At 37.9% G+C, this 26,947-nt stretch overlaps 1 protein-coding gene across 1 annotated transcript in view; it reads left to right on the top strand.

Moving 5' to 3' along the window:
• Positions 1–16,522: 16,522 nt before the first annotated feature.
• Positions 16,523–26,947, top strand: part of BACH2 (BTB domain and CNC homolog 2) — a 38,800-nt gene continuing 28,375 nt past the window's right edge. Inside the window, exon 1 of the mRNA XM_070953956.1 lies at positions 16,523–16,771. Coding sequence (XP_070810057.1) covers positions 16,529–16,771 — 243 coding nt within the window. The 5' untranslated portion in view covers positions 16,523–16,528. The remainder of the gene's footprint in view (positions 16,772–26,947) is intronic.

Raw genomic sequence — 26,947 nt, forward strand, 5'->3', positions numbered from 1 at the left:
AGGTGTGGTACAGACCACCTTCCTAGTTCTTAGGCCTGAGAACCAACTTCCCCAAACGCCTCATCTTTTGTGGACTCGCCTCAGTTTATCAGTCATCATCCACCCCCTCATTTCTTCCAGGCAACTTGCAAGATCTCCTGATCCATGTGAAAAGGAGAGAATTAATGAAGCAGATTCCACATAGCTCTTACCAGCTTGGTGTTCCATTCAGCAATTGAGAAGAAGGGATAAAATCCAGTAGGCCCCCCACAATGAAAGAACTGTGGAGACGAGTTAAAATCTCTCATTGCCGCTGTCCAGTGGCAGCAGTAGGAATGGAAGATTAGATTAACAGAGTTGGAGGGATCTTGTAGGTCATCTAGTCCAATCCCCCACCCAAGCAGGCGATCCTACACCATTTCTGACAAATGACAGTCCAATCTCTTCTTGAAAGCATCCAGTGATGAAGTTCCCACAGCTTACGAAGGCAAACTGTTCCATTGGTTGATTGTTCTCACTGTCAGAAAATTTTTCCTCAGGCCTCAGGTTTCTAGTTCATTGGACCATTTATTTATTTATTTATTTATTTATTTATTTATTTATTTATTTATTTATTTATTTATTTATTTATTTATTTATTTATTTATTTATTTATTTATTTATTTTTAATTTGATTTATATGCCGCCCTTCTCCGGAGACTCAGGGCGGCTTACAGTGCATTAAGCAATAGCCTTCATACTTTTGTATATTTATACAAAGTCAGCTTATTGCCCCCACAAACTGGGTCCTCATTTAACCTACCTTAGAAAGGATGGAAGGCTGAGTCAACCTTGAGCCTTGGAGAGATTCGAACCAGCAGTAAATTGCAGGCAGCTGTGTTAATAACAGGGTGCTTTAAACCACTGTAGTACCAAGGCTCTTTATTTATTTATTGGTTCGATTTATATGCCGCCCTTTTCTGGAGACTCAGGGCGGCTTACAATGCGTTAAGCAATTTCAGCAATGTTGCATGATTAATGCTGTCAAAAGCCACTAGTGAACCAGGAAAATCAACCTCATGCTACTCTCTTATCTCTTTCCTGATAAAGGTTTGTCAGTCAGGACAGCCAAAATGTTGGGTTCCAAAATCTGGAAGCCAAACAAAAACTTATTAAATAATTTATTTTAAATCATATTTTTCTACATTTTCTGCAGCAGAATTGTATCATCTGGACAACCTATATTCTTGATATTTCTATGAGATGTGCCTATAAGCATGATCAGATTTAATATCTTTAATCCCATGGAGCACCATGTTAGCCTCACAGATGTTCCCTTATTTTACACAACCATGCAGTCCTAGCATTACCAAGTTGTCTTATTTATTTTCTCACTGCTTTCTGCCATTCATTTTGAGACATGCCTAATGTAAGGATGAAGAACTTGTAAATCCCCAAATGTTGAATAGCAGCTTGCCATATCCCAGGTAAATGAGACTCTTGGGATTTGGAGTTCAGAAAAGTCTGGAGGACCACAAATTTCCCAGCCCCACATAATGTCAGAAGATGCCCTTAAGTTGGCTGTTTAGGGCAAAATATATGAAAGCATTTTACATATTAATGACTGCATCATAAAACTTGTTCTGCCAGCTGTGTGCACATAGTTTTTAGAATTATGACAGTGCAACAGTATTACAAGGACATTCCTCCTTAGTGCCAAAAACAGGAAAGCTGGTGCTATTTTTAAAAATGTGATCCTATACAGATTTTGGCTGTTGTCCAAAGTCATGAAGGAAGGCACTTGGTTTTCTAACCCTGGTCAGAAGCCATCAACTGCTTTTAAAAACTAAGAGCATTTCTGTTTTTTAAAACAGTATCTTAATTCCTGGAAGCTAGCAATTAATTTATATATAAGTAGTTTTCATTTAATGTTCACTTATTCAGCAACCATTCAAAGAACAAGGGGGATTTACGATAAATCCTTGTAATTGTGGCTATTGTAACATTCCCTCAGGTATGTATGTATGTATGTATGTATGTATGTATGTATGTATGTATTTATTTATTTATTTATTTATTTATTTATTTATTTATTTATTTATTTATTTATTAGATTTTTATACTGCCCCCTCTCCCGAAGGACTCGGGGCAGTGAACAGCCAAAATTAAAAAACATACAATATAAACATTAAAATATGTTTAAAACAGAATTAAATCCAAAATGGCTCCCCAATTTAAAACGCCTTACCCATGACCCTATAAATAAGACGAATTTAAAATTTAAAATTTCCACATTTAAAAAGCGGGAAGATTTAGGCCAGGCCAGGTATGTGGTTGCTATTCAGACACTTGACAACAGGCTCACAATTGCAACATCAAAATGCCCTGCACTTACATAATTGCCATTTGCAAACTTCACAACTGGCTTCCAACAAGCAAAATCAATGGGGAAGCTGGCAGAAGGTAGCAAATGGCGATCACGTGACTACAAGATGCTGAAATCGTGTGGGATTTGCTTAACAACTGCAACAGAGTCGCTCTGTAAGTCAGGTGGACCATCTCTAATTTGATAAATAAACTGGAACTACTGGAACTGCTGTTGTAAGTTGATATTAGATATATTAGACATATGTAATATTAGATATAAGCAGTGCTGTGGAGTCGGAGTCGGAGTCGGAGGAAATTTTGGGTACCTGGAGTCGGAGTCGGAAGTACAAAAAAACTGAAGAATCGGAGTCGGAGTCGGAACATTTATCTCCCGACTCCACAGCCCTGGATATAAGAGCCACGGTAGAGCAGTGGTTGGTATGCAGTACCGCAGGCTACTTCTGCTGACTGCTGGCTGCCTGCAATTTAGCAGTTCAAATCTCACCAGGCTCAAGCTTGACTCAGCCTTCCATCCTTCCGAGGTCAGTAAAATGAGGACCCAGATTGTTGGGGGCAATATGCTGACTCTGTAAACAGCTTAGAGAGGGCTGTAAAGTATTGTGAAGCAGTATATAAGTCTAAATGCTATTGCTATATTACAGTCTATGGCAGATTTCCCGATTCCAATTATTGTTGGTAACTGAGGACTTCTTGTATTTGTTATTATTGGATTTTAAATGGTTTCTTGTGCACTACATTAAAAACCTTTGTAAGGAAGCTGTAACTTATGTCACCACTAGGTCTATCCCACTCAAGCAGGACAGCCTGGTTAATGCAGAAATAATTACTTTTACCGGTACTCACTTCCATCATCTTCTTTCTTCTCTTCCTACCAGAAAGATAGGAACAAGGTTTAAAGAAAGAAACTGCCTTTCCTTTTCTCTTAATGACAGAAAACATGCAAACGTGTACTTATTGACTCATACACAATTCACTGAAACTATCTGAGTTGCACTACCAATTTACAACACCAAGACACAATCTGAAACCAATGGTGACTGTTTAAAGTAGTATGTACTACAGGGGTAGGTTCTACTTACCTTTACTATCGGTTCACAATGGGGCTGCGCGTGCATGCGCAGAAGCATTTTGATGACGTCTGGGTGGGTGGAGCCTCCCTCCGGTTTTACTACCGGTTCTATAGAACCGGTCCGAACCGGCGGCAACCCACCACTGATGTACTACATTAGAAACCAGGCAGCAGCAAAGAGGAACACAAAATGGGTGATGGGCAGAGAGAGAAAAGATTGTATTCGAAAAGTGAGTGTAAACAAAGGAAGTTCATCCAAACAAGCTTAAGCCCCATGGGAAAATAGTTGTGAGAGGAGTTGGGCAAGGTTTTGGGCATATCCAAATAAAAGAAAAAGATATACCTGTAAATGGCCTAGAATCTGGCGAGTGCAGCTGGCAGGTTTGGTAAACAAGTAGTTCTATTATTATATTATAATTATATAATATATATAATTATGTTACATAATTATATAATTACTATATGGTTTGTTGCACAGTCAGCCAGATGTTCAGACTGGATTTGGCATTTTTGTTCACCTATTGAGTCCTTCCCAAGGACCTGGGATAGGCAGACGTGAATGTTTGATGGTGTTACAGATATAATCACAGAATGTAAGCTGTTCCAATTAAAACTGCCTTTTGCAACTGACTGATGATGATTTTAACAATGCCAATGGTGTTCAAGTGGTGCTTGAACTTGTTTTGGGATTGTATCCAAGGCACCTATTGCTATTGGTACTAACATTGCTTTCTTTTGCAACAGTAATTCTATTTCTATTTGCAGGTCTTTGGCATTTTGTTATCTTCTCTTAGAGAGCCAGTTCTCTAGTGGTTAAGGCATCGGGCTAGAAACTAGGAGACTGTGAGTTGTAGTGCCACCTTAGCCATGAAAACCAGCTGGGTGACTTTGGGCCAGTCACTCTCTCTCTGCCCAGCCCTCCACACAGGGATATTATTGTGGGAAAAACAGGATAAAGGTGTATTAGATACCATGTTTCCCCAAAATAAGACCCTGTCTTACATTTTTTTTGCCACCAAAAAAGGCACCAGGTCTTAATTTCGGGGGGGGGGGGTCATCGACTGACTCAACTCACTCGCGTGCATCACCCCCGGCCTCTTTTTTGCTGTCAGAGGCCTTCAGAAACTTCTTCTGCGGTCGGCAAGGCTTTCCTGAAGGCCTCTCCAGCCAAGAACAGAGCTCCAGATCAATCCAGACCTCTATTATCGGCTACAGAGGCTTTCAGGAAAGCTTTGAGGCCTTGCCGGCTGCAGAAGAAATGGGCCAGCAAGGCAGGTGTTGGAGTGTGCGAGGCCTGACTGCAACTGTTCTAAGGTAAATAGTAGGGCAGCTCCACGCCCCCATCCCCACCCTAGTTTATTTTTTACTTGTACACCCTGGAGTGGGCGGGGTTTTAATTGGGGCTTACTTTGGGGATATGATTTATATTGGGCACACGTGTAAAAGCCAAGCTAGGACTTACTTTCGGGGTAGGTCGTATTTTCGGGGAAACACAGTATGTTTACTGCCTTAAATTACTGATAATAAATAAATTAAATATATAAATAAATTAAAATAAAAAATATTGTAATGTGATTGTTAAGGTTTTTCCATTGCTATCATGAAAAGTCTTCTAACCTATTTTGTTCAAAATGGGAAGCATAGTTCTCCAAAAGCATGAACATGGGAAATATGGTCCTGCTTACTGAAAAACAAGCATCTGCTCATCTTCACTATTGTCATCATGAGCACGGATTGGTGAACCTTCTCTTTTTTAAAAAAACAGCTGCTGAATAAGAGATCAATACATTTTAAAGCAGCTCTATTAACTTGCTTCCCTCATGAATAAATCTTGTCATATTAACCGTAGTAGTAGCATTCTGTACTCTGTCTGATAATTTGGTACAGTGCCTCATTCTAGCTAGAAAGCATTTTGTGTTGTCTGCTTCAAATTTCCAAAACACTAAATAGTAATTGAAAATAGCTGCACGGAAGCCCAAATACACATTTTCCAGCTGTCAAGAGTTAAAAGATAGTGAAAATGGCAGGTGATTAATTGCACATCTTACTGTGAAAGAACGTTAATAAAAATATGTACAGTTCATGAGTTATGTTTAACAGAGATATCCATTGCTTTGTCAAGCAACTTGAGTTTATGAAGTATCAAATAATTAGCAGTGTTCATGAGGCAGTCATTTTTAAAGCTGGATGTCATCCTAATAAGGCAATAGTAAGAAGGGTAATAGCATGCTCATGTCTTTATATCCAATTACATATTTTTTTTCTTGAAAAGTTGCCTTTATGAGAAAATGATTATTGCACCTTTTCAGAATGAAAATCTAAACAGTAGGTTTATTTCTATTCCGTGAGTGAAACTTTTTTTTCTTGCTTTCTTTAAATATAATGGAACTATCTAAAGTTCTGAAACAGGTCTTTTAGAAAAGTGGAGTCCAGTTACCTCATCTTACAGAGCAGGGCATGTTATATAGATTTTATACCTTATTTTCAAGAGTATACCTTATAAGGATAGATAGTTCTTGTTGGACTCTTAACTCCAATTAGTTCCAAGACCATATAGCAAATGGTCAAGGATATTGAGAACTTTTTAAATAGAATTTGTGGATGACCTTGGGGAAGGAGGGGAAGACATGCTGCCTAGGAAGCAACAGAGTCAGGAGCTTCCAGTTGATTAACAGTGAAGAACAAACTTCAGATTGTTCATGTGGTTAAAAGTGGTGGTGAGAAGTTTGTCCTGTCAGATTTGCAAGACTAATGTCAGCCATCCTGGGTAAACAAGACAGGCAGAACAACCAGATGAGCTAATTTTATTTTATTTTAAGGCTATATTACAAGTCTTGCGAGTCTGAAAGTACAAACTTATATTTAAGATATGACAAGATATGTAGAACACATTTTATCTGAAAAAGAAACTAACGGTATCAAAAATGAATTTACAGCTGACAGGCCAAAAGAATGACTTAGAAAAAGATCTTACACTGGACATACAAAAGAAACTGGCTGATGTCTTAGTAATTAAAAGGAATGTACAAAATAACAAACCAGGAAAGTTATTTGGATAATTTTTCCATATCGCATTTACAAAAGAGGCTTGTTAAAAGTTTTAAGAATTTTGTGAAAAGAGACAAAGAAAAAAAAATGAAAAGAAACCAAGTTCTAGAAGATGATTTTGAGGGACTAAAGATCAAGGTTGATAGAAATAAATGAAAGGAATATAAAGTTGGTTTATTTGATCAAGGTTAAAATAGCTTTATTGTTATCCGTATTAACTCTTCATGGATTTTTACTGAATCAGGATTGAAGTGATGAGATTTTGTGGATTTGTTTATAGATAGGAGATGGGTTGTATGCAGGGAAGCCCTTTTTTATATATATTTCTTTTCTTTTTATTGTAGACTTGTTTTTTTTTACTTCTTTTTTCCACCTTCTTTAGTTTGTATTGTTTTAATGTAATTTTAATAAAATTACTATCTTAAAAAAAATCATACTTGCTGGTGTAGAGAATCTGGAAGGCCACGTCTTCCATTTGAGCTGACCAGCCTTTGATTTTTCAGTTTTTCAGGGGATTTCTTAAGCTATGATTTGCCTTGTGAACAGATCCATAGTGACCCATTTCTATGGAAGTTCCAAGGATAGAGGAGCTCATGATGCCAAAATTTAATTATCCCTGTCATTACCTCATTCTTTTTGTTTGGGGTGTTATTGATTCTGTTATGTAAGGTTGTGCTGCTTAAAAACTATGTACAATTGTTTGGTTAAAAACTATGCTAGGTTTGTGCAATTAGCAACTCCCTAGTTATATTTCCACTCTGTAATATTAGGTCTCTTTGTGTACTTGTTTCACTCCCTCCTTGTGCTCTGCACACTATGCTTTAGGATACAAGAAAAGACGTTGAGAACAGAGTGCAAAGCAAGAGAGAACTAAGTCTTTTTGATTTAAGTGAAGAATTAAATACAGGTTTCAATCAGAAAAATTAAACGAATAGAATCATTTTATCTCTGCATTTAAATCATTATTATTTTAGCTATTAAAGAATCACAGAGTTGGAATTGTTCTTTGGGGTCATCTAAACTTATTCCATGACATTCTACTTGACACTTCCCTCTAAACTGAAGCACGGTCATTAATGAGCAAGCCTGGGGCAGAATTGAGGGTCAGTCTAACCGTAATATTATCTAGCCTTTATTTTACCTTTGTATTAATGAAAATTTCATGAGCTATTTTGTTGGAGGCATTGTTGAGATAGTATACTACATATGTGCCATCCCATCAGTCACAAACTTTAAAATGCTGTCAAGGAAGATAAGGTTAGCCTGGCATGATGTGGCATGATAAATCCATAGTAGCTCTTCTTAATTGCATTCACAAACTTGCTGCTTAAGTTTCAGCATTAAATATGTCAAGGTCAGTAATTTCCCAAATCCTCCATATTCCTCTTTTTGAAGACATGAATGACATTTGCTCTCCTCTAGTCTTTTGGGACATCACAAGTCAACCTGAAGTTCTTTAATATAGCAAAGAGTGGTTGTACAATCCTCCCTATTATTTAGCCAGGTAAATAGCATTTAGGATGTAATCCATGTCATCCTGGAGACTTGAATTCATTTAAAGTAGCTAACTTCTCCCTCCTGAGACAAAACAGACACAGAATAGGTAATAAAAACATTTACCTTTTCCCCTCATCCCTTATCTGTCTACCACTTTATCCACCCTCTTTGGCTTTGATTCTGCTGTACCCAAATAACCTTTTTGTTATTGTTTTTGATATCTCTTGCAAGCCTCAGCCCAATTTGAGCTTTAGCACATTTCATACAGTTTCTGGAGATTACCTTGCATTCTGTGGTTGGGAGAACTTTTATTGCATTTTTTATATATTTCATCGTGCTGTTCAGCACTTTAGAGAATCCTTATGTATTTATTTTGTTTTTTCTCAAATATTTCCCCATGTTCTCTTTCTTGAGGGAATTGTTTGCTATTTCTATTTCCTTTGCTAGCACACGTTTCTTCTTTAAGATTTCAGGCCATCAATCCTACTATCTTCCCTCAGAGTTCATCACAATCCACTCTTCTGAAATCTAGCATGCAGGTCTGGTTTTTTTTCCCCCCCAATGTTTCTTCTGCTGGCTATCATGAATTCAAGGATAACATGATCTCTTTTCTCTCCGAAATATTAGTTTCCCCAGCTTCTTCAACTCACTCCTCCCTTGTTGATAAATTTAGGACAGCTAACTCTTTAAGTTGGCCTTCTGACAAAACTTGTCAGCAAGAGAAGACAACAATGGATCTTTGATTCTAGGCAGCTGTCAAAACAATTGGAATTTCCCATTAACCCTTTCCCAAATCTCTCTGAAAGATTGGTAATCTAACAATGAAAGTCCTCTTCTGCATCTTTCCGATCAGTCTATAATAAGCTCTCACAGTGATGCCCTTTTGTTCTCTTTCATACTCTGAATAAGATTTCCATGTTTTAATTCCTTTTCTGTCCAATTATCTTTTTTTTCTTTATGCATTTACAATGCAACATCGCTTCTGTTTCTGTTGAGTCTGTTCTGGACAAGTATCTGTTGAGTCTGTTTTGATGCACTGCAGCCATTCAGTAGGATGTGCTAATCATGAGTATCATTACACCAAGTTTCAGGGATGGGTTATCAGGTCCAATTGTCCTTCTGAGTTAGCTCTTATTTCCTTTATCTTTAGTCCCATTGACGCTCATCATTGATAGAGCCTATAAAAGTTAGGTAAACATCTTGAATGTATTATGACTGGTGGCTGCTAATATATTTCTGCACGCCTTTGCCAGTTAACATAAAATGAAGGCCATACGGTCCTTCTTGGCCAATTATTGCATTTCCAGTTATCCCTGGTTCTCTAGACAAGAGTGATTTATGCAGCTGAGGATGACATGGCAAATTACTGCCACTCCCTAACCTTTTTTAAAATTCCTAATACTGTTGTAATCTGTAATTACAGAAATCAGCGTGAGAATTGCAGTACTGTATAATTATCTCTTTCTGATACTTTATTGCTGAATGAATTATTAATCTAGATCATTCTTTTATATTTGCAACAGCTAAGGAATAATAATATATGATTACATTTCATTATTTCTGCCTTTGTGTTTTTGGATGTTGTAATCAGTAATTCATTTTGTTTTTGTTTTTAATACACCCAAATATTCACAGGGTTATAAATTACATTGTGGTTCAACATTTAGTAGTTTTTAATGCTCTACTTACTCTTCATGTTACTTAGTTTGTAATGAATTTCAGGACAGTACCACACAATAAATGAGGTGAGAAACGTCTGAAGAAAAGAAGACTCCAGTCACATAGTACAGGACAAATTAACTGGGTCAGTCTTTTCCAACCTAAGATTTTCCAAATCCAATAAAGGAAAATATTTGTAGCTCAGGGTTGAAATGAGGGGTCCTTGGTGTTCTCTAAGCTTGGCTGGGTTTTTTTGCAGACATTTCATTAGCAAAACTAGATAACATCATCAGTGCTAGACTAACACTAGCTTAGGTAATGAAACGTCTGCAAGAAAACAGAGGGCACCAAGGACCCCCTCACTTTCCAAAGCTTCTGAACAGCCCAAGAATCCTAACTTTCAATCCCAACACATCTGTAGCTAGAGAAGGCTGATCCAGAGTATATCCTACCTACTACATCTGAACAATTGTAGCTCCAATTCACATCTTGAAGTCAGATGGGTGATTCTGTCCCACAGGAAATATTGATTTTTTAAAAATGCAACAAAAAGAAATATCATTTTTAACTTTACATTTTCCTTTTCTGAAGATAGGAATGATATTGCTCAAGGTAAGCATTTTGATATATGACTGAGATTTTCCAGGAACTACAATACTGATACTCTTGTTATGATTAAAACTATAGCTTGCTTTGCCTTGATCTTCCCCTGCCTCCCCACCATCACAATTCGCATGTAGCTGTCTAGGACAAAAGATTTTAAACCTCTAAATCTCTCTATTACAGTAACAGTTGAAACGATGTGCAGGTTACCATATATACAGGAAAGCACTGTATATATGCAAATTAATGAATAGATAAATACATTCATATATTTTATATATGAGTGTTTCCAACTTTGAGACGAGAAACTCTGTGGTAAACCCTGTGTTGAATTTTGCAGTGGAGTGTGCTTACAATTTAGAATTTTGAAACCGATTAATATACTGACCTGCTGTATGTGAATACCTGCTATTGTGGGAACTTCTTTTTCAATTAGATAATTTACAGAATTTCAGTATGTTGTGGGGCAACAATATACTGTAAAGGAATGGATCCAATTAGACTTTGATTTATCCTTGGTTATTTCCACTGTTCCATTTCTGCCCTAAAGATATTAACAGAGCTGCAAAGTTAAATTATGAAATTAGAAATAAAAAGTTTCTTTGCATATTAGATAGATCTTTATTTTTCCAGAATCTAATGTATAGGCTTCATATTTCCTTTAAAAATAGTCTATATAAACATGTGTAACTGTGATAGAAATATTTCAAAGAGGATACTACTGTGTTTTCCCGAAAATAGGACCATGTCTTATATTTTTTTAAACCCCGGAATAAGCACTTGGCCTTATTTTCGGGGAGGTCTTATTATTTTGGGGCATGTGGAGCAAGACGGGGCTCCTCTTGTCATCTTATCTGATTTCCACTTCTGTCTCCCTAACCGTAACCAGATGAAATGGCGGGGACCAGCCGCGCATGCGGTTAAATATTTTGGGGGAGGGTTTATTTTTGGGGGGCTTGTTTTAGCGCACACGCTCAAAAGCCCAATTGGGCTTATTATCAGGGAATGTCTTATTTTTGGGGAAACAGGGTATTTGCTTAATTCAAGATACCATGTATGACATTTCTCTAACATGTTCTTCAACCTCCAGCTATTTTGTATGAAAAGTCTTTCTACAACTACCATAAATAAAGATCCCTTCATTCATTCACTCCAGTTATATGCTGTTATATGTTGACTCTCCTGTGCCAGATGTGTAAGTGAAGTGAATGAGTCTCTCAAAATATTCCTGAGTCCCTTTAGGGAGAAGGGCGGTATACAAATTCAATTAATAAATAAACTACCTGGATATCTCTGGCTAGTTTTGTGGAAGGTACAGAAGTAATTTACCACAGCTTCCTTCTGGGATATTTTGTGACAATCCAGGGCAGTGATGGCTAACCTTTTTGCCATCGCGTGCCAGGAGGGGGGGGGCGGGGGAGGGTCGTGTGCGCACGTGCCCACACGCATGCGTGCGTAACCCCCCTCCCCCCCGCTCCTGGCACATGATGGCCCATTTTTCTTTCTTACCTGGTTCCAGATCCTCTTTGTGTATCTGGGAAGGGCGAAAACAGCCTTTCCCACTCCCTTGGAGGCCCTACGGAGGCTGAAAGGGCCCATTTCCCAACTCTTAGTGGGACAGGAAGTGACATTTTTTGCTGTTCCCAGCCTCCAGAACCTCTCTAGGAGTCTGTAGGAGCCTCTCTAGGAGGTTTTCGCCCTTCCCAGATACACAGAGAGGATCTGGAGCCAGGTAAGAAAGAAAAACGGGCCTTCCCCACCTCGCCCCCAGGCCCTCCAGAGGCAGGAAACAGCCTGTTTCCCTACTTCTGGTGGGCCCAGAAGGCCCGAAAATCAGCTGGCCGGCATGTGCATGCACCCCAGAGCTGAGCTGGCGTGCCCACTAATATGGCTCCGCGTGCCACCTATGGCACGCGTGCCATAGGTTCCCCATCACGGATCCAGGGTTTGCTGGGTTCCTCCATCCAAGTGCTAACCAAATCCAACCCTGAAGAGCTTTTTTGATATAGCCAAAGTCATTCTGGTGCCGATATCTGCTGGGACTTCAAACCAAAGGCCCTGCTAGCTAATACATTCTGATAGGTGCTCTGGTGCAGGCAATATTAGCACTTGACCTTCTCAGTCAACTTGTCAATGTTTCAGCATATTCCTTTGCTCATGCCTTCCCACGGGAAGGGAGGCTGCGTTTTAATTTCCCACAATTCCTTTTATTCATGGATTTTGCCTTGCATTACTAATCAAACATTTATATGTAGTTGCTGGTTCCCCTCACCTACCCAGAACCCGCTGTCATTAACACAGAGAATGGTAGATTTCTCTTTTCTGGTTGAATTTAAAAGTTCTTAGGGCAGCCTCACTATGATGTTGCCTGATATCAGCATTTCAGTCTTGGTGACAGCCAGAAATGTGGAGTGTCTTTTGTTCAATGTGTGCTGCTTTCTGGAAGCCTTCATTGTCACTCTGAACCATTCCCAGTTTGAATCATCTGGATGTTTTGGAAACAGCCACAATAACACTTCTTAGCAAGAGGTGAAATTGGATATGGGATTAGAAAATGACTTGAAGAATAGAAATCTTTGCTGCTGTGACTACATATTCTGAGTCCTTGATTTTAACCCTTATAGTTTAGTAGTATTTACTTTCAAAGAAGAAAAAACTTTTCATTAACTTAGTTTCCAGTCTGTTAGTTATAGAATGATGTCACATCTTATTAATGCTTTTTTTTTTAGAGTGTCTTCCTCTTTGGTCTTTATCCTGCCAATGTGTAATAACTTTTATTGCCTTTTTTCAGTTACACATTTTAGTTACATAGCTAATTTTACATGGCTTGAAAAGCATGAATAAATCCAAATGCTGCATTTAAGTTGTCTTCCTGTTGGTATCATAGAATCAGTGGGATGGAAGAAGTCATTTAAACTATTTAATCCAACCATTTTACCAGTGCAGGAATGGCAGCCTATTCTCCTCTTGGGTATACTTTCTTTTAAACAGATTCATTCTCATATCCTCTTATTTTGGGGAGCTAACATGCTTATCCTATTTTCTAAAATTCATTCTTCTTTATCCTATCTTCTAAAATCCGTTCTTCTACCTTCCTATCTTAAGAACAAAGAGAACTTAAAGAGAATGAGCTCATTTCAAATGTTTACAGAGTGCTGTCATATCCACCATCGGTAGTATTTTCTCAAGGCTAAAATCCCACTCCATCTTCATAGCACCCAGGTTCTAGACCCTAAATCTCCTATTACTTTCTCTGAAACCATGCCAATTGCTAAATGCAATTCTTAGCATGGAGTTTGACCAAACTAGAATAAAGTGGAACTATATTTTTTTCAGATTTTGAAATTACACCTCTGTTGATTGAGACTTAAAATTATCACTTGATTGTTTCATATTTAATTTGCAATCAACTACCAAGGTGGTGTAGTGGTTAGAATGCAGTACTGCAAGCTAATTTTGCTGACTGCCGGCTGCCTACAATTTGGCAGTTCGAATCTCACCAGGCTCAAGGTTGGCTCAGCCTTCCATCCTTCCGAGGTCAGTAAAATGAGGACCCAGATTGTTGGGGGGCAGTATGCTGACTCGGTAAACCACTTAGAGAGGGCTGTAAAAGCACTGTGAAGCGGTATATGAGTCTAAGTGCTATTGCTACAAGTAGAAGATGTTGCTATTACCAAGCCAAATTCCTGTTACAGACATTTGTCTTTCGTTTCGCAAGTGTCTGTCTGACTTAACTAAATTTTATTCAAATACTTTCAGTGCATTTTTCTAACCTAATAAGGTAGTTTTGAATGTTATTTTCTGTTTTCTGTTTGCTACCCCATCCAGTTTAATATCTGCAAATTTGAAAAGCATTCCCTACACATCTTTATCAAAGCCTTCTCCTCCTCCTCTTCCTATGTTGCTAGCCTTCCAGCATTACCTTTATTTCCATGAACGGGCTTGGCTCTAAATAATTTCTTTGGAAATAAAAATGATGAATGGCTTCAGGCTGATGCTTTCTAATTTCCTGGGAAAAAGACAAAGCTAAGCAGGGTGTTTGGAATTTTTTGAAGGAAGAAAGACAATTAGAAGAAGTGTCAGTTGCATTTTGTTAAGGCAGTATTTGTAACTGATTATGCCTTTTATGGTAGTTATCTTGCAAATAGGGAAGCTTCCCTGTATCAATCATTTTGCCAGGGTGCAGAGAAGAAAACAGTCACAAGGATGATGCAATAGTTTTAAATAGTCTTACTCCATTTTAAAAAAATAGGATCTATTTTAATATTATTATAAAATAAGACAATAGAGCTATAAGAGTAAAACAAATAAGCCTGATTTTTCCAGGCCATGTCCAATTCATAATTTTTTTAAATTTAAGCAAATGGTAGTTTCCCTAAGTTTCAATTAGGCTAATATCTTTTACCTAGTTGGTTTCAGTTTCATAAAGACCTTTCCAAATAATTCATGATCTGTTCTGCTTAATGTTTTATCTGCCTAATGTTTCTTTGAGGGAAATTATCTAGCCTTTTTATATTATTTTATATAGACAAAGTACAGTGAAACAATCAAGAACACAATTGCGCTTTACAAGTGTCCCCAGCAAACTGAGATTTCATTGTACGAAATGATGTGATAAAAGCTCTAGTTCTTGTGTGTGTGCATGCAGTGTCACAAAGCAAGTATTAAAAGGGTGGAGATTGTATCATGGCACTGCAATACACATTTATTCACTCCCCTGAATATGGGGAGATGCCTGTTTAAAAAATGCCCGTTTTTTAAAAGCAGCATATTACTACATTAGATGTTTCCTAATACATGTACTTGAATAATACTTATGCTATATTTCTTTTGTAAAGCTTTTAAATGTTATATATATTTGCCACGCTACAGTCTTGCCTCCTTCTTAAGATCTGTCTCCTATTATTTTGTTCTTTTGTCAGTATCACAGACTTGCTTATAAGTTTATATCCAGTGACTGGCATTTATTTCTATTGAAGTACAGGTAGTCCTCGACTTACAACAGTTCATTTAGTGACCATTCATTGGCACTGAAGAAAGTGATTTATGACCATTTTTCACAATTATGACCATTGCAGCATCCCCATGGTCACGTGATTTACATTTGGATGCTTGACGGCTGGCTCATATTTATGTCCTAGAGTCCTGCGATTCTCTTTTGCGACCTCCCAACAAGTAAAGTCAATGGGGAAGCCAGATTCACTTAACAACCGTGTTACTAATTTAACAACTACAGTGATTCACTTAACAAACGTTGCAAGAAAAGTCGTAAAATGGGGCAAAACTCACTTAACAAAATTCTTACTTAGCAACATAAATTCTGGGGCTCAATTGTGGTCATAAGTCAAGGACTACCTGTATTTATTTCTATTAAAGTTCTGCATTTAGAAGTACATTTCAGGTCTACTTCAGCCTAAATATCATAGAATTTCAGGGATGCTTATTTCCATGTAAGTATGTGTTTCAGTGCAATGCCTAAATGCATTTGGTCTGGGCCAGGAAGTTCCCAATTCAACTTTCATCTCCTACAAACTCTCAAGATGTAGTTACACAAACCACTAACCCTCAGGCCTCCTCCATTAGCCCCACTGAATAATTGCAGCTCTACTTTTCAGATTTTATATAAGATAACTGAGATAATCTTTGCAAGCTGTATTTTAGGGTTTTAAGCATAGTTATATCATAATTCTGTTGGCTTCTCTATCTGAATCAGTATAATAAGATGTGAGCGGCTCATGTGTCATTTTAAGGGGTGGAATCTGTGTTTTGAATGCAAAAATCCACAACCAACTTGCCCTTGAAATTGGAGACCTACAGTAATGTTGAAAATTTCAACCACAGTTTCCTGTAATGCCACTAAGCGCTGGTAATTCTAAAATACCAGAAAACGATAGGTTGAAAACTCTTGTTTTACAAAGATTTTATCCTATCCTCTTTTTTCTCCAGGCAGCTTATACTATTAAAACGGTGTTTAATAATAGCCTTCAACATTTCTTAAACTCCATCCCTCTCATTCAGCGCTGTGGAGAAGAAAAAAAAACCAACTAAGTGGGTTGAGTAAAAAGCCTATAATGCAATTGTCTTTCTAGAGAGAGAGAGAGATTTCTTGAATTCTTTGTTGCAGCTAAGAATTAAAATGCTGATCAGCAGTTCTGCAGAGAGCTGGCTCAACTATGCAGGGTGCAGAAATCATGATGTAATCTTCCTTTTGATTTTTTTTTTTTTTTTGCAAGCACTGTAATAACTCACTTTGGCCCTCTATCTCTCCCTTATTGTTTGTTGCTTCTATTTTAGGGTGTGAACGGAATGTCTGTGGATGAGAAGACTGAATCCCCCATGTATGTGTATGAGTCAACAGTCCATTGTACCAATATCCTCCTATGCCTCAATGACCAACGGAAGCAGGATATTCTCTGTGACGTGACTTTGATTGTGGAGGGCAAAGAATTCCGAGCCCACCGGGCTGTGCTGGCTGCATGCAGCGAATACTTCTTGCAGGTGTTAGTCGGGCAGACAGAAAATGACCTGGTTGTCAGCCTGCCAGAAGAGGTATAGTATGCCATTGTTCATCAGTCACTTGAAAAACAGCCTTTCAAACTGGGTAGCTAGGAGAGAAAACAAGCTGCTCTCTTTTGTGCCCAACTGCTTAGGAATCAGATAAACCTGAAGGTTTTTAAATATAATTCCCAAAGCTCTGCATGTTGCTCAAATCAGACTCTGCTGGAGGGTGTGTTAATCCTGAGAAGGAGAGTGGGATGCGATGCTGAAACAAGCACCCTTGGGTCTCCAGGGTTAGAGAGCAAAAGCAAAAGGAAACAGCCTGCCAGGAGCAAGGAAACATCAAACGAGAAGGAAGGAAGAGGGAAAGCAGGAAGAGGTCCAAGCAGCACAATGGACGGAGTGAATCCTTCGTCCAGTGCTTTAAAAAGAACATGTAAAAACATGACCACCCTAAACCAAATTGCTGTGCGCTTTAGGGAAGAAAGCATCTCAAAGCTAAACCAGAAGCAGGATGATTAATTCTGCTTCACTAGTTCAGTTTTCCTTTGAAAGACCTCCGTGAGACTTTAAACACACAAAAACATTTTTACCCTACCAAAGTGCTGGGATCCCTTGGGATGTTTTTGTACCTGGGTGCATTGCTAAAGGAAAGAGGTGGCTTGCTAAGATTTGGGGTTGAAATTGACTATTGTGCAGGTGTAATTTACTCAGTGCTTTGTAAATTCTGCCTTGAAAAATAACTTCCCAGATTGGACAAGAGGAATTAGGGGAAAGGGAAAACATTTAATACAAAACATCAAAGAGAACAGTGCACTCAGCAAATTCTTTTTCCAAGTTCAGTACTCTGTCAAGGAAAAGAGTTTGCAAGCCCAGATTGGTCAGGTTAAGAGAGGGTCACTGGGACACTTTTGCTTGGCTGTATGTAATTGCATAATACTTGAAAATATTTGAAAGAATGCTTGCTTAAGCTTCTTTGCTTGAAAAGTACATAATGTAAGGTATCTTTTATATTCCTCCCAATAGGCTTCATGTGTTGACAGATTCAATAATTAAATAGGCCAGGCACACTAAAGATCAGCATGTTATCAAACTCCCAATTAATTAAAAATATTTTTATGACATGAAATACATTGCATCTGATTTCTAAAGTTGCAATCTTAATAGGGTGTAACCATATATGTAAATTATGTAAATTTAGTATTATGCATTTGTTCATTTTTATCCAAGAATTTACTTTATGTGGAAAAATAGATTATGCAATGTGTGTCAGCATAGTCAATTAATACCAAAGATCTGGAAATACACCAGGATTTCTTCCCACCAAAACCATCTGAAGATTCTCCTACCATAATTTCTTTCTACTCTCATTCATGCATTTGCCATCTTTTTTTTTAGTTTTTCTAGTTGTGCATCCTGCCTCTAACTTAGTTCTCTACCTGCAATAGCTATTATTGCATATAATATTATGTTAAGGGTCAAAAAGACCATCACTTCTTGTCCAATCTGTTGTCCAAAGTCAGAAAGATCCTCTCTAATGCTAGAATCAAAGTTGAACATGTTATGTCATACCAAAAAAACAGGTGAAAGATCCTCAATCCAGTTTCCATAATGACATCCTCTGGATTTTGGCAATATGACTTGGAATAAGAAGGTTGTAAACACTGTATACTTGCTATCAGTAGGCATTTCTCTGTAGAAGACCTAGAAAAGAGAAGAAGGCACTCAGCAAGGCTTCCATTGAATGAGGCTGGACCACGTGTAGATTGTGTTGGTCTTTTTACAGTAGTTTTTTAAAGATTGATCTCTGTTTATTCGTTTTTGTTATTCAGCTAATAATAATTCTGTTACTTGGCCTTTTATGATGATTATGGATAGGAAGCTCTTTTAATTTTTTTGTGATCTCAAAATATTTTGACCAAAGCTCCTTTTAAACTGGATTAGTGAGTTTTTTCATATCCCAGCCTTTTCATATCCCAGTTCAGATATGAATTGTCACTTTAAACAAATCACAAAGTACTCATCAGAAGTATCGCTACTAGCAAAGTTGTGTCTCCTTCAAGTTGATAAAGGTGATCTCAGTCACAATTAACTCCTTTCCATTTCTTGACAAGATTTATTGTCTTAGCTGCAGAATAAAACCGAAGGTCATAAGATTATTGTAATACAAAAGTGATAAGAAATATTAAATGCATTAATCCTTAAGGACATGCAATAAATTAATATTTTATGCTAGTCTTGCTAGTTGGATGCGGACCCAATTAGGCATATAAAATGCAGTTATTCTATTTAATTCTATGGGAGTTACATGCTGGATAAGATTGAAATCTAAGTCTCTTATAAAACCCTAATCTTGTATTTTAAAAATACATGGTATGTATCTTGGTCTACTTCCTTCTCCTTAAAAAAGTGGATTCATGATTTTACAACACTCTTGTGCACATGGAAAAGGAGGAATCCTTTTCTAAATGCGTGCTGAAATTGAGCCCTGTTAAATTCAAATCAGTCATTTTCTAAGAATATTAAAATTATAGTCTTCATTTGATCTCTGTTCCATTTCATTTTTCTTTATTTACATGTGGAACCCATTCCTTTTGACAAGACATTCTAATTAATCTTTTCATTCATGATAAGAATTAAAGTAGCAATTGGGAATATTTCCCACTTCCCATCTAGATTACCAGAGAGGAAAAAAATGTGATAGAAAGACATGCATGGCTGTGAGCCAAGGATATAGTAGGTCATGCCAATATTAGTTGGCAGCCAGCCATTATCTAATTAATGTGGCTTCATCGCTATAAGTAATAATTCTTAGGAAATGATTGAGTCATTTGTGGTGCCATGGTACTTTTACTTTAGAAATAGTCAGTACTGTTTATAGTGGTGTCTGAGTCATTGGATTGTCTTCCCTTTGCCAATTAAAGCAAAGCTGCATTAGTCATAGTGAGTTGAAAGCTGAGTGGAAGGAGATAACACTAGGTTCATTTTCCCCTGCTCTTGACAGAGTCAGACAAAAGGAATTAGCTCCATTGCAAGTAATAGTCTTGGGTCATTCAGGTACAAGCTAATAAACCACTGTCCACATAAAAGTGGTTCATTAGCAAAGGAGCAGAAATGAACTGCTCTCAGGCTGAAAGAAGGCAGGCATTCTTTCCTTCAGAAGGTGAAGAAGATATGACCTGCTAATTAATCAGAGGGCTATGGTTACCAAGCACAGTTCTACAAGGGAATGATGAAGCAGTTGCTCTATGAGAATTTGGGAAAGAAAGCATCACTGCCTAAGAGCAAAATGACATAAGTCATCCCAAGATTTCACAATTCGTTTATATAAAATAGCAATAGCATTTAGACTTCTATACCACTTCATAGTGCTTTACAGCTCTCTCTAAGGCAAGCAGTTTACAGAGTCAGCATATTGCCCCAACAATCTGGGCCCTCATTGTACCATCCATCCATTGGAAGGATGGAAGAATGAATCAGCCTCAAGCCAGTCAGAATCGAACTCCTGGCAGTCGGCAGAATTAGCCTGCAATACTGAATTTTAACCATTGCGCCACCACGGCTCTTCTTCATGCTTTATATTGTAGCCTACCACATGCTAGGGAACTCTTCCTCATGTTGTAACTTTTGAAATGTTACACCCATCTCACACCCCTGTCTGCAATCTGGCAACCCAAAAGACCAGCTGCTTGGCAATCCCTTTCTCTCCCAATTTGCCTGTGTGTCAAGACAAAACACTATTGTATACTTACCTCCCATGTTGACTTTTATTGCAAAAGAATGCAGATTAGAGCCATAGATGGTAAGATTGACCGGGTGTTGGGGGAGAAGGTCCAGATTGCATTTAAGGCAGATGTAGGACAATAAGCAAGCCAAATAGGTGATCACATAATAAAGCTTGATCTTGTTGATGAATTAATACTGCTGTTAAGTGTCAATGCTGCTATTAAGAACTAACTAATTATCTTTAGCCCAAGTGACAGGTGGGTCAGGGTTTTGGCTTGGTTTTCATTGCTGTCTAGCATTTTTTACAAAAAGCTTAGGTAGAGGAATTGAAGGGATACTCCTAAAGTTTTAAGGACTTTTTTATGCACACGTACAAGTAATCCTCGATTTACAACAGTTCATTTACTGGCTGTTTGAAGTTCAACGGCACTAAAAAAGTGACTTATGGCCGTTTTTCATACTTGCAGCTGTTTCAGTATCCCCATGGTCACATGATAAGAATCAGTGGTGGGTTCGGCCCGGTTCGGCTGAGCCAGTAGCAGTGATGATATGACGTCACCGAACCGGTTCTCTTTGTTCTGGAGCTGGGCTCTCCCGCCCCCCCTCCGCGTTATTCTTACCTTTTATTTGGCCCCACCCCCAATCTATTGCTGCCTCCCGAGTCCCAGCTGATCAGTTAGAAGGAAAAAAACTGTTTAAACTCTTGCCGTGGGGCTTCAAAAGGCTGCCCTACAGCTGATCAGTGTTAAAAGGCAGTGTGGTGGTAGACCGGTGCCTCCAAAAACAAATGAGTAGACCGGTGCCTCCAAAAACAAATGGGTAGACCGGTACAGCTCTGCAAGCAGTTAAAAGCCTGGTAGACCAGTACCTCTGCTAAATCCTAAAGAATTGTCACATGATCATCAAGCCATGCCCACAAAATAAGCCACGCCCACAGAACCGGTAGTAAAAAACATTAGAACCCACCCCTGATCAGAATCCTATTTATGATGGTTGCAGAGTCCCAGGGTCATGTGGCCACTTTTGGTGTCCTTCTGATAAGCAAAGTCAACCAGATTCACTTAACAACTGTATAACTAACTTAACAACTGCTCACTTAACAACTGTAGCAAGAAAGATGGTAAAATGAGGCAAAATTCATTTAGCAACAGAAATGTTAGGTTCAGGTGTGCTCTTAAGTCGAGGACTACCTGTATTTATATATATTTAGATTTATATGCCGCTCCGGTCAACTGACTCTGAGTAGTTCCTTTTTTTTATTGAATAGCCCAAAGGCCTTTTCAAAAAAAAAAGAAAAAGAAAAAGATAAAACAGACAGTTACAGAAATAACAGTCTGAAATATATGATATATGACATTTAAAATTTAACAATATCGAAGTTCAATAACTAGATTTCCAAAACTAGATAACCCAAATAAGATAGCTCCTCTCTAACTCAGCTCATCTTTCTTACAATCAATGAAATTATTTTCGATATAACTGGCTCATATTGCTGTCATCCTTTTAAGATAGCGAGTAATAGCCCTTACCAGGGGAGGAGAGTCTGCTTTCAATAGAAATGATAATTTATGCCTTACATTCCAGTGGGGAAATTTATCTATAATTGGGGACAGATATTGTTTTCTTATTTCCTCATACAACCTACATTCAAATATTATATGCGCTGTATCCTCCACAACGTTTTCCCCACATATACATGTTCTTTCGTCATATGGGATTTTCCGGTAACGGCCGAATTTGACGTTGGTATCTATAAGTTCAAATCTAAACTTGACAAATAGCTCTCTCTCCACTGATGGCATTTCTAGATGTAAATATTTTTCCAGGGTAAAAGTTGTTTTAATTGCTGTCAGAAGCTTAAGGGAGTGATTAGTTGAAAGAGTTGCCATGTCCATTTGCCCATGTATATCTTTAATCCGTTGTTTAACTTGCTTCAGTGTGTCACACAACGGGAACCCTATGCCATATCGATTCAATATTTCTGACAGCCGAGTTAGCCAGGAATACCTTTGAGGATTTGAAATCTGCTGTTCCTCTAGGCAGATTTTGGGAAGTCTGCTGGCTTCCATCTGAGTCATTTTTAGCCAGTAGGCTACCGCCCTAGTAATTGTGTAGGTGTGCAGTGAAAAATGTCCCAATTCAGCTGCGACGGCTGCCGCCAGAGTGGAATTGTTTACCCCCAGCATCCTCCTTGACAAATTATTTTGAGTTCTCTCCAATATGGGGGCCTCTGTAAGACCCCTGACTCTGAGTAGTATACAACTTCCTAATAATTAAGTAACAGCTAATTACAACCAACCTATTCAGGATATTATGATGGTCTGTCTCCATATGCTCTCCCAAAGAGCCGTGTTTTGTAGCTGTCTTCAAGAACAATAAGGATAATAGTCCAAACATGTCTGAAGTAAGCTATAAAAAAGCTGTGACCATTTCTTACTAGATGAGATTATTCATCTCTGCTTAAGAGTTTATACCAATTCTCAACTTGCTGTATATAAAAGCAAACTATCAGCTGAGTTTTGGAGCTCAAGTTTTTTGGGGGTGGGGTGCTCTGCTGATTTGTTTCAAATCAAAACAAAGATGCTGTTTTCTGTAAAATATAAAGTTTTCTAAAGTCTATTTTGCTCCTAGACTCAAGAAAACCGCTATTATTTCTCCCTCTCCTGATACAGGACTTCACTGTTCCTTGTGCCAGTTTATAAGCATTGTTTACTATATATCTATTCCCTAGCCTGCTTCAATCATTGCACAATACATAATCAGGATTATATGTATTGGGAGAAGCATCTGGTTACAAAACTGCTGGCATGTCACTATAATTCCTCCTCCTGAATTTAAAATTTCTTGCAAGCTGTAATGGTGAAATAATTGCATACCAGCAGTTTTGCTTCCCTCCTGGTGCTCAATCAGGGGTTTTTGTTTTGTTTTGTTTTGCAAGTACCCAGATAAATGCATTAAATGTGTGCCAAACACATTCTATAGATAAAGCACTATAAAATAAAATTTACTTTCTTTTTGTATTGAGTTGGAGGTTGAGAGAATTTTTATTACTGTAGGATCTGCAGTCATTTGGAGCAGGAAAACTGATTAAATAGCATCCTTTGTGCTCTCCCTGCTAGGCAGATAGAGGAAACCTTAATTGGCTTTTGGTATTCTTTGCTCTAGTGCTTTCAGTTCTACAAAAGTGAAGATGATAACAAATCACTTTCTGACTATATTGTGAGAGATTGAGGCATGCAAACAGTGTGCGGTGGAAGTACCCGTGCCTAATAAAAGCCAGATTCCAAATAAACTTGACAATGTGGAGAAATGCCCAAATTAAATAAGATAAATCCTATCAGAGGGAAGTACTTTTAGGAAGGAAACTCAATCACGTTAATACAGGATGAATGACACCTGGCTTGAATGAGAAAAAAAAGTTCTAGGTGGTTTAATAAACATCTGCTAATGTAGCTTTAGAGTGTGTCAACAGACACACACAGATAATGAGAAGTAATAATCCCCATGCAATTGTAGTGTTATTTACAATAAGCACTAACCACTATGTTTTTGCATTTCGAAACTGTCTGCAATTAAAAACTTTATCCACGAAAGCTCTTCATAAAATTAAGTACGTTGATTTTCCACCATTATAGCTTGAAGAGCCTTTGTCAATCAAAGCAGCATTCCAGTAGAGTGAGTTATCTCTTCAATACGAGAATGACACTTGGGAAGCTAAGGCATTTATTCCTTCTCTCCCCAATGCACTTGAGTCTTCTGAGTTCCGGTGCATGCAACAGAACCCGGAAGAGAAGCTGGCCTCTGCATGTGTGCCCACAGAGAGGACTCTGCGTGCCACCTCTGGCATGCGAGCCATAGGTTCGCCATTATGGCACTATAGCATGTCTGTTCCATTGTGATCAACCAGATCCATTTTGGAATTTACAAGCATGGACAGGCGTGCTAGAAGTCATTGTTACCTAGCACTGGCATTTAAAATACGTTGCTTGTGACCCCAAAGATATTTAAAAACCAGTAAAAACAAATAGCTTTTCATAGGCTAATTTTTTCCAATTGCCTTTTGATAAAGTATAAATTGCTATTCATCACATCTAATTACAGTGAGTTTCATAATTTATCTATTGTTTAATCAGACCTGAACCATTCCAAGTTTAGTTTAACGATTGACCCTGAGTTCTAACATTATGAGAGACAGAAAAAAACCTGTATTCATACATTCAATACCATGCCCAATTGAATATACTCCTATCATGTCACATACAGTGCCTTTGTTCCATGCATCATTGTGCACTTGGATTGTATCTGCATATAGTCCTAGTTTAGGTGACCACAAATGAGACTGGCAAATGCATCCCTAAGTGCTGTGATCTCTAAGCTGAAAATCACATAACCATGACAGGCTTACGACTTCACTTCCCCTTTGGTCATTAAGCAAAATGTGTGACTTTATTTCCACATTCTTCTTAACACTACTTGTCAAAAGCTTGTGAAGCACACAAATAGTGATCATGTACCTATGAGACTTCGGAACAACCATAAATATGGAGCCATTGCAGTATGCCCAATGATGACCATGTGACTAGAGTGGTAAATGTAACAATTTGTCACAAAGCTTTTTTTTTTTTACATTCATAATTTTGAACAGTCATTAAAGGAGGCAGTCAATAAACAAGTACATGTAAAACGTGTCAATATATTTTATTATCCCTTTTAGAATATTAATTATAAATTAGTGGGATGAATTAATTGCACAGTATGTTATATTTCAACAGTGCTTGGACTGACTTTTTTAAAGCAATTCTTAAGAATCTGAGTATATTATTCAGTCAGAATTTATATTTACTCTTGTTTATGGGGGGCTGAAAATCAACTTTCACTAAGATATGCTGGAAAAAAAGATGTTGAGACTTCATATGCCTTTTCAATTAAAGCTTCATTTTCTCTGTGAAGTGTCATCCAAAAGTAACATTATTTTAAACATAATTGCCATGCAGAGTTTCACAGTTCCATTCTGAACTTAAGAAAGTTCAGCTTCCTGAAAGCTACGAATTCAACATATGAAAAACAAAATATATTAAAATAGTGCTTTATCAATATAATAATCATCGTGCTAGAATTCTTCTATTGGGAAAACTGTTTGATTTAGAAAATAACACAATTTTGAGGTTATGATAGTGTACAAGTTTACTATCATGCATGAGATTGGAAAAATATCACAATGTAGCACAGAATTTCTCAGCCATTCAGCAGAGCCATTACTGACAATCCTGAGAGATAAAGTCCATACATCTAAAGCGGCCCCAAGTTGGAGAAAGTTACTTGAGACTGCACGCTCAATGGTTTGAGTGCAATTCACTAATATTAAACTTTGCATTTAACGATGCTATGGGGAACGTCCCATCTTTTTCCAGCTTGATCTTTAAATAGCCATGTGAGGCCATTCTGCCAAACTCTTTGCTGACATCCTGCTCTGAATCACAACAATCACTCCCTCTAATCTCTTTCATCATCAGGCTCATATTTATTGTGTGAAATTAATTGCAGTTGATTTGAGATAGAAAAAGTATTTTCTCCACAAACTGACTTGTTTCATTATAAATTACAAGGTATGTTTCTTAGTGTCAGACATTGGACAGCAATCAAAGGAGCAGGTTCAGTTTTTCCTGTTCTGTGAATTTCTGCAGTCTGGGCAATCTGGAAATTGTATTCTTTGCCACAGTTTTTCCTATTCGTTTAAAGCAAAGGTGTCAAATTTGCGTCATCACGTCGTCGTCACATAACGTATCACAACTTTTTCCCCCTTCGCTAAACCGGGGTGGGCGTGGCCAGTGCGTGACGCTGGTTGCAAGTTTGACACCCCTAGTTTAAAGTAGCAAACCTTAAAATTAATAATATATTGATGCTGAATAGTACTAACAAGACTAATCTGCCCAGTCATATCCACTCTTCTTTCCATGCTTCAGCAAGATCCCTTGTGATATATATATAGGGAAGCACAACATAGATCCAGGGCAGAGATATAATATCTTTGGGAAAGAGAAATAACAGCTCAATTTCTGTTAACGCGTATTAGTGGTTCTTAGGTAAAAATGTCGATGTGAGAATGCAGTCATAGGAAAAACTACACTTAAGCTGCCAGCTCAACTTAAGCTGCTTTAACTCAGCTGCTAATTGAATTAAAGCACAGTAATTGTCCATAGGGCAGCTATGAATCCTAATTTCAAGATATTACAAATACACTGGAAGACTGGAAATGTTGAGAAGCAGGGGAAGGCAGAAGGCTAAATATAAATTAGGAAGTCCTACATACAACATAGTCTCAGATACATGTATATTTTTTACAAGAGAGCTAAATAGGCTAAGGACCTTACTCTCTTTCTCCATGGAGAGCATTATGTATTCTGATTGGCAGTGATTTTCTTGAGTCTCATTCATCTGTATTCTTTAAAATCTTTTTAATTCCAGCCTTGAATCCTGAACATACAAACTATGATTGTAGAA

The sequence above is a fragment of the Pituophis catenifer genome, unplaced genomic scaffold, assembly GCF_029215685.1.
Source record: "Pituophis catenifer annectens isolate HBS135680 unplaced genomic scaffold, rPitCat1.0.hap2 SCAF_1, whole genome shotgun sequence".
In the NCBI taxonomy this organism is placed as follows: domain Eukaryota; kingdom Metazoa; phylum Chordata; class Lepidosauria; order Squamata; family Colubridae; genus Pituophis; species Pituophis catenifer.